Here is a 9,069-nt window from a genome sequence, read left to right on the forward strand (position 1 = left end):
CCAATTGCACTAAAAATATCCTTTTGGAATAGATTCTGACTATAGTAGGCAATGTCCAACAGGAACCATGTAGTGGCTGTTCCAAGCAAGTGAAGGCCGTGGCGGCGAAAGAACTGTGTTGTAAACAAGCCAAAATCATTCCCTCTTCGTTTCTCCAATTCCTGAATCTTCTCTTGTTCAGCTACTATCTCAACCTGCAAGACTTTTGACATATCTTCAGCTGCTTGCTTAGCATTCTTGGCAACTAGGGCAGTGTACCTTGCAGTTTCAGGCATTTTCATTCTGGAATAGAATGTAAGAAGTGCTGGGAGTGCACCAAACATCAAGATTATCCTCCACACATAATCAGCTTGTGGGATTGTGGACAAAACTGGATCAACACTAAATGGTGGAGCAGGATAATAGGCACTGAAAACTGATGAAACTATGATTGCAACCATGCCACCAGCCAAAATTCCAAAACCTTGCATGGCAAAAACTGCAGCTATAAATGCTCCACGGGTCTTCTTATTTGCATACTCAGACATGATTGTAGCTGAAAGAGGGTAATCACCACCAATGCCAAATCCAAGCCAGAAACGGAAGAAGCAAAGTGTGATAACAACAGCTTTAGGATCCTTGCTAAAAGATAGACCAGAGGCTATTGAACATATAACCATGAGCATAAGTGTTATCCCATAGACACGTTTCCTTCCCATTTTGTCACCAAGCCAACCAAAGAAAAGTTGGCCTGCAAGGGTGCCACATAATGCAACACCATTGATGGCAGCAGCAACATTTGATGGAAGAGAACCTGGCTTGTTGGAACCTTCTTCGTAGAAGTATATGCGACCAAGCAATTTTGTGACAAGGGATATGCAGAAAAGGTCATAGGAATCAGTGAAGAAACCCATGCCAGCAATCACAATGGCTGTGAAATGGTACCATTGTGTCTTTGCAACATCAAGAGCTTTAAGCACGTTCAACTGGTCCTTCGCCATCTCAGAGTTCCTTTCTCTACGATCTCCTTAAGTACCTAAATGAAAAAAGAAGGGAATATATAAATATAGATAACCTAAAAAAGATAAGCATGTGATAAGTGTTAATAAGATGCAAATAATGAAACTTGAATCAACGGTGAAAGTTTGGCTATTCTTATCAGAATTATGAAGATGAGCCACAATATATCCACAGCAGTCAACAGGGACGAGAAATAAAAAATATGATGAAAATAATGGTAACTTATATGCATACATAATTATAAATCATAAACTATTAATGATCAATATTATACTATATTGTAAAACAGATTTTCCACACAAGATGATAGTGATCGACAAGAAAGTTCAGTTTAATTATTATTTTTCAGAATGATGGAAATATAAAAGAGCAAGTATGGTGTCACATATAATACTATAACATAAAAACCAGAAGATCAAAGGATAAAAAGTTAGAAACAAACAAGGGAAACTTTAGACAGTGGTAAGTGAATGAAAACATGTTTCACCAGAAACATAGAACATGCTAAGCAAAAAGGAAAGGAGCAAATATGTATGGAGGTACCTTCGATATCACAGCAATGTTTTGACGTATGAAAGTGTATTCAGTGTTCAGTGTTATGTTCCTATTTATAGGAGTGAACAGCGTCATATTCACCACTGATTTATGTTAATCTCTTTTCTTGGACGATAAAGAGTAATTATCTTTATCTTTTTAGTTTCAAAATTATTTGTTTATGCGAAAGCATATCCTATCTAGTTAAATTTTATATGATATGATTATCAATTCTAGCTAAATCGTTTGTAGATAAAATTTAATGATATAGATATTTATAGATAAAATTTAATGATATAGATTAATATTTTTACAAAAATAGAATCATATAAGCTGAAATTGAAAAATAATCTTACGACTTGAAATGCAAACAGTTTTATTTATTTATCACTTTTTTTATAAACCTTATCATTTTACATTTAAAGTTCAAACAATTAAATAACTTTTTCAAGATTATTTTCAAATGGTAGTTACGCTTTATTTTTTGTTATAGGTATCAAGATTTGCCCGTCTAACGATATTTGAACTACTTTCTTTTGAGCCAATCTTATGATTCTATATTTCAAATAACAAAATTGAAACAATTATTATGTTTGTATAAATATTAGATAAAGAGATATAAAAAAAATGAAAAGTTCATTCACATTTTAAATTTTAAAAAATTCCACGAAAACGTTTTTATTTAGAGATGGCAAAACAGGTCGTCCAGCCTGGATTCCCATTTTCATGGTTTTTGTTTTTGAAGAAAACTTGGTGATCGGAATGAAGTATATTAATTGTTGTCAAACCACCCATTAATATCAGTTTATAACTCGTAACACTTCTCTAAAATTACACAAACCTAATAATAATTGAGAATCCATTTTTTTATTTATAATATTTATGCTCTTGGCAAATTTCTTATCACTTTACCTCACAGTATCATGTATTTTGATTATTCCTTTTAAACTTCAAATTTGATTTTTCTTCAACAGAATAACCTCTTCAAAGTTTTGATTATCAAATAATATTCTATTTCTTTCACTTCATACATGATATATATTAGCAGCCAAGGCGGAAAAAATTAAAAATTTGAGATCATTATTAGAAAACCTACTTTTATTTAGGTATAAAATATTCTACACATTAGTTGATACTTGTAACTGTAGTTCTCGGCATAGAAATGGTGATTATTTTTTAGTGGAAGTGAGATAATTGAGATGTTTAATGGTCGTAATAGCCTTATGTATATGTTTAATAAAAAATAATTGAACACGAGACAAAAGGATGTGGATAAATTTTTTTTGAAGAATATAACTTGACATTGAAATATCACCTAGGTTAGTAAAATATATTGAACAGTAGATTGAGTAAGTAAAATCCCTTTGATGAAGATGTTTTGGGGGAGGGCTTTGAATAATGATACTTGATATCATGAGGACTAGTTGAACCTTGTGTGTCTAAAGTTGTTTTGAATATAAATTAATCTTAAATTTTGAGGACACAATTTCTTTTAAGTAAGGAAGAAATATAACATCCCAAAATTATGTATTCTAATATAATTTTTGTAATTATTATGATTTATTTATTAATGTATACAAAACTTTATATTCTAATTTTATTTTTTATAAAATAAATAAAATAATACAATCATTTAAATTTAAGAAGAAAGTGTAATAATTTTAAGATAAGAATGGATAAAACAATTATTATTATTATATATTTGTTGTTATTATTATGGTTATTATTATTATTATTATTATTATACAATTATATATGTTAAGATATTATTTTATTTTGATAGATAATATTTCTATTTAGGGTATTTTATATTTTATGTGTTTGTTTCCATATATAGTCATATTAATCTCTTAATTTTATAAAATAATAGTAATAGTTATTTATTATAGGAAAGCAAAGAAAAAGAAAAAATTTCGTCCATCAATTATAGGTAATAGTATTCTCCCTATTAAAGACTAAAGTCCATAAAAGTATAATGACTAAAGTCCACAAAAGTATAATGGATTGATGCTCTCTTGTATATGTCCTATTCATTTATATTTAGCTCCTGATATTGATGTTGAATGATCCAAAAGCATAATTATTCATATGTTTATTATTATTATTTTTACGAAAAAATCAAAATGCAGCGATATGTTTAATTATGTGATTCTAATCTATTCCTTATTAGAGACATATATTTATTTAAATATGTATGGCACTAGACTTTGAAGCAAATTACGAGAATTATGTCCTATTCATTCATATTTAGCTCCTGATATTGATGTTGAATGATCCAAAAGCATAATTATTCATATGTTTATTATTATTATTATTATTTTTATGGAAAAATCAAAATGCAGCGATATGTTTAATTATGTGATTCTAATCTATTCCTTATTAGAGACATATATTTATTTAAATATGTATAGCACTAGACTTTAAAGCAAATTACGAGAATTATATTATGCATCTTGTTAAGAGTGTAATTTCCTATATAATTATATATGTAAAACATTGTTTTCTTGGCTTTTTGCTTATATATCACGTTTTATTGATAGATTAGTAGTCTCATATACAAAATTTATGCTATTAATTAGTGTGAAATGTGTTGCTTATAACATGTTTGTGTCTCTATATAATCCATATATGGTTTATACTAATTATTATGTAACTTGTTTGGTTGTTCTTGTCTTCTTTTGAGGAGAAATTGTTGGGGGGTTTATGATCAAATTTTATTGAGAGTTGATTAAATCTATGATCAAATCATCTTGATTTCTAATTGTTGAGAAGGTTTCTAACCCATTTGTACATGTTGATTGTTGAGATGATTTTAGGATCTATTAATTGCTGTGAGCACAAATAAATAAATTATCAGTAGTTATGTGAGATGAATTTATTCCCATAAATGGGGTAACACATTCTTAGGAACTCAATGAGCGAGGTCAGCGACATACATCTTCACCAAGTGTTGTGTGAAGATTGCTTCAAACTATTTAATGTGATATATACAAATTGATTATCATGGTATCATAAGCTATATATTTATTTCTCATTGTTACTTATATTATAATTTAAAGTACTTAAATATATTATTATGAGTTAATATACATTAAAGATTATTCACTTATATTATTTTCATTGATATTTTTCATATCCATGATGACTAGAAGTAAGGGTGTCGACAATCAGTTTGGAATGGTTTTTAGATTAAAAATCATCTAATCTAAATACATAATTAACTTTGTTAGAAATAATGTAATTTTAGCATTAATAACAGAAAATATGGAGACTTCCACCAGTAGAAGTTTAGTAGAAATTAGGGAATAACAGAAAATGAATAAACTTTCACCAGTTGAAGTTTGTGTTATTTAAGTCTGTTACTCTGCATTTTGATCAATAACAGAAAATACACATTCTTCCACCATTACTCTAAAAAATCTATCATCTTCTTTAATCTTCTTCAATCATTTCCTCTTTCTTTTCCTGCATATTATGTGTATGTCACAACAGTGGTATTAGAGCATTAATAACGATCTTGGGTGGACCTGTGAAGGAAAATATGAAGTGGATAGATTCTGGGTGAATCAGTCAAGCAAGAAGAAGAAGTTGCACAGAGGGTGTTCTATACAATGACAAACAACAACGGATTTGCCAATACTTGATGACAAGAACTTTGATAGATGGAGGACCCAAATGAAAGCAATTTGTGGGTTCCAGGAAGTGTTTGAGGTTGTGCTGAATGGTTATTAGGAGATAGGTGAGAATGCAACTGAAGCCCAAAGATCTACCTACAAAGAAACGAAGAAGAGAGATTGTAAAGCATTATTCCTCAGTCACCAATGTGTAGATAGTGCTAATTTTGAGAAAATTGTTGTTGCTACAATAGCAAAGGAAGCTTGGGAAAGCTTGGAGAAGAGCTGTGAAGGTGTTGCAAAAATCAAGAAAGTGAAGTTGCAGACCTTGCGTAGACAATAGGAGCTTCTCCAAATGGATTGAAGTAAAACAATCTCAGAATACATGACCAAGATTCTATCTTTAACAAATCAGATGAGGTCATGTGGGGAAGAGATCAAAGAGAAAACTGTGGTGGAGAAAGTGCTTAGAACATTGACCCCAAAATATGATCATATAATGGTTGCCATTGAAGAGTCAAATAATCTTGAGGACTATAAGGTTGAAGAGCTACAAGGCTCACTTGAAGCACATGAGTTAAGATTGAAAGAGAGAAATCTTGACAAGGGTGGTGAACATGCTCTACAAGCAAGATTCAACAAAAGATTCTCTGCTCAATAGAATAAGAAAAGCAAAGAGAAGATGCAGAACAATAGATGGAGACCTAGTGAGCAAGTATCTTCATCAAGAAAGTCTGAACACACTATGATAAAAGGGGGTACAGAGCTTGTGTAGATCAAGAATTCCTATAAAAACTCATATGACAGAAGGTATCATGATAAGAAAAAATTGTAATGCTACAACTGCAGGGGATATGGTCACTTTGCCTCAGAATGCAAAGTTACAAAATGGTCAAGAGGGAAGGAAGATGAGGCTGGATTAGCTCAAGAGGGAAAATCCAATAGTCTGATGATGATCATTGCTTGTTGATGGCAACTACCAAAAGTAATCAAGACAAGGCAGAGAATGTTGATTTCTAGTATTTGGACACATGTTGCTCAAATCATATGACTGGAAGAAGAGATTGGTTCACAACTCTTGATGAAATAACAAAAAGCAAAGTCAATTTTGCTGATATGAGTTTAGTGTCAGCTGAAGGAATTGGTACTGCGATGATTCAGAGAAAGGATGGGAGGAAATCCTACATATCAAGAGTGTTCTATGTGCCAAAGATGAAAAACAACTTGTTGAGACTTGGACAGTTGCTTGAAAAATGATACATGATGGAGATGAAAAATGAGATGTTGAATGTATTTGATAGAAACAATTAAATGATTTTGAAGGCACCTCTTTCATCAAACAGGACTTTTAAAATTCAGATCCAAATTGGTGAACACAAGTGTCTCAAGGTAGCTGCAAATCAAGACATTTGGTTGTGGCATCAAAGATATGGGCATCTGAATTTCAGAAGTCTTGAATAATTAAGCAAGAATGGACATGTGATTGGACTCCCACATATCAAAGCACTAGAATCATTATGTTAAGAATGTCTACCCAGCAAGCAAACTAAGAACTCCTTTGTATCAAGCATTCCCTCAAGAACTACAAAACCTATGGAATTGATCCACACTGATGTGTGTGGACCTTTTGAAGTAGATTCAATTGGTGGAAACAGGTACTTCCTAACATTCATTGATAACCGCACCAGAAAGGTATGGATTTATCCACTGAAGAGAAAAGTGAGGTTTTTGACAAATTTCTAAGGTTCAAGGCTCATGTAGAAAGGGTGAGTGAGCTGAAACTAAAACAATTAAGGTCAAATGGTGGAGGTGAGTACACCTCTGCTGAATTCAGAGAGTATTGAAGTAGAGAATGGATCTATCACAAAATAACAACCCTTTATACACCTCAACACAATGGTGTAGCAGAAAGAAAAAATATAACCCTTCTAAACATGGTCAGAAGCATGCTAAAAACCAAGAATATGCCAAAGGAATTCTGGGTTGAGGCTGTATCAACTGCAGCCTACATAATAAATAGAAGTCCTACCAAGAAATTAGGCTACATGACCCCTAAAGAAGCATGGTCTGGTCTTAAGCCAAGTGTGAGTCACTTTAAGGTATTTGGCTCAATATGTTATGGGCATATACCAGAACAAAGAAGAAGGAAGCTAGAAGACAGGGGTGAGAAACTTGTACAATTGGGTTACCACTCCACTAGGGCATACATAGTGTTTGATCCACTAAGCCATAAATTCATGATTTGCAGAAATCTAAAGGTTGATGAAAACTAGAGTTGGAGTTGGAACAAAAATGACTCTAGCCTGGAAACTGTGATGCAACTTGATGAAATAGAAGAGATGTCAAATGATGATACAGAAAGGGCAATACAAAACAATATTGATGAGACTCATCCTAATACAATTGCTATAACATCTCAAAGAACAAGACAATTACCATCCAGATTCAGAGATTATGAAGTTTTCTCTGACTCTACAATAACTATAGAAGGATACTTTGTTCACATGGCACTATTAGCTGAGATGGAACCTTTGAGCCTAGACGAAGCACTTGAGCAGACACATTAGACTGAAGTTATGGAAGAGGGGTTGAAGTCAATTGAAAGAAACATATTATGGACCTTACCTATTCTATCAGCAGGGAAGAAAGCCATAGATGTAAAGTGGGTATTCAAGACCAAACTAAGTTCAAATGGTGAGGTTTCAAAGTACAAGGCTTGACTGGTGGCAAAGGGATTCTTGCAAAAGAAAAGGCTCGATTATGATGAAGTCTTTGCACCTGTGGCTAGGGTTGAAATAGTCAGGCTTGTAATTGCCATGGCAAGCTCAAAAGGATGGACAATTCAACAAATGGATGTAAAATCTACATTTTTGAATGGTCCTATTGATAAGGAAGTATTTTTCAAACAACCACTTGGCTTTGAAGAAAATGGCAGAGAAGAAAAGGTGTAAAAATTGCATAAGGCTCTCCATGGGCTAAAACAAGAACCAAGAGCATGGAATAGGAGAATAAATGCATTCCTACTTCAACTAGGATTCACAAAGTGCACAACAGAACATGGTGTATATGTCATAGGAAATGATGCAGAAGATCTACTCATCTTATGCCTCTATGTGGATGATCTCCTAATCACTGGTAAAGATCTACACAAAGTCTTAGCATTCAAGCGGGAAATGCAAACTGAATTTGAAATGACAGATCTAGGAGAATTATCATATTTTCTAGGAATATAATTCAAAAGGATCAAGCTTGGTGTGTTAATGTATTAAAAGAAATATACAACAGATGTACTGCAGAGATTTAATATGTTGAATTGTAATCCAGTGGTAACACCTGTTGAGGTTGGAAATGTGCTTTGTCAAGAAGAAGAAGAACAACCACTAAACAAGACATTGTTTTTTCAAATGGTAGGTTCATTAAGATACATTTGTAACTCAAGGCCTGATATTGCTTATGGAGTTGGATTGATTAGCAGATTCATGGAGAATCCAAAACAGAGTCACTTGCTTGCTGTGAAAAAGGTGCTTAGATATTTGAAAGGCACAATTGGGTACGAAATCTTGTATCCAACCAATCTGGACAGTAGCAGAAGCACATTAACTGGGTTTTCAGATTTTGACTGGTGTGGGGATAAATCAGATAGAAAGGCACAACAGAGTATCTATTCCACTTAGGCAATGCACTTGTGAGTCGGTGTTCCAAGAAGCAGGATGTTGTTCCTTATCATCATGTGAAGTTAAGTACATTGTAGCTAGGATGAGTGTATGTCAGACTGTATGGTTAGACACTTTGATGGATGAATCGAAGCTGAAAACAGATATTAGAGTGCAACTGATGATAGACAATAAATCAGCAATAAATTTGGCATTGAATCATGTTGCTCATGGAAGAAGTAAGCACATAGAGACTAGATTTCACTACA

The 9,069-nt window shown here is 32.7% G+C and overlaps 2 protein-coding genes across 2 annotated transcripts; one reads left to right on the forward strand and one right to left on the reverse strand.

Moving 5' to 3' along the window:
• Positions 1-5: 5 nt before the first annotated feature.
• LOC109338892 (inorganic phosphate transporter 1-4-like) lies at positions 6-1,581 on the reverse strand (the record flags this gene model as incomplete). The annotated part of the gene is made up of 2 exons (XM_019576243.1): positions 1,543-1,581; positions 6-1,006 (listed from the first exon to the last, which is right to left on the reverse strand). A coding segment is annotated over exon 2 (975 nt), but the record flags the coding sequence as incomplete, so codon positions are not given.
• Positions 1,582-6,841: 5,260 nt separating this feature from the next.
• LOC109338890 (uncharacterized mitochondrial protein AtMg00810-like) lies at positions 6,842-8,821 on the forward strand. Its single transcript, XM_019576242.1, has 2 exons — positions 6,842-6,956; positions 8,472-8,821. Exons 1-2 carry the CDS (start codon positions 6,842-6,844, stop codon positions 8,819-8,821), a joined length of 465 nt encoding a protein of 154 aa, XP_019431787.1.
• The last annotated feature ends 248 nt before the right edge of the window (positions 8,822-9,069 follow it).

Source organism: Lupinus angustifolius, unplaced genomic scaffold, assembly GCF_001865875.1.
Source record: "Lupinus angustifolius cultivar Tanjil unplaced genomic scaffold, LupAngTanjil_v1.0 Scaffold_47_10, whole genome shotgun sequence".
NCBI lineage: Eukaryota > Viridiplantae > Streptophyta > Magnoliopsida > Fabales > Fabaceae > Lupinus > Lupinus angustifolius.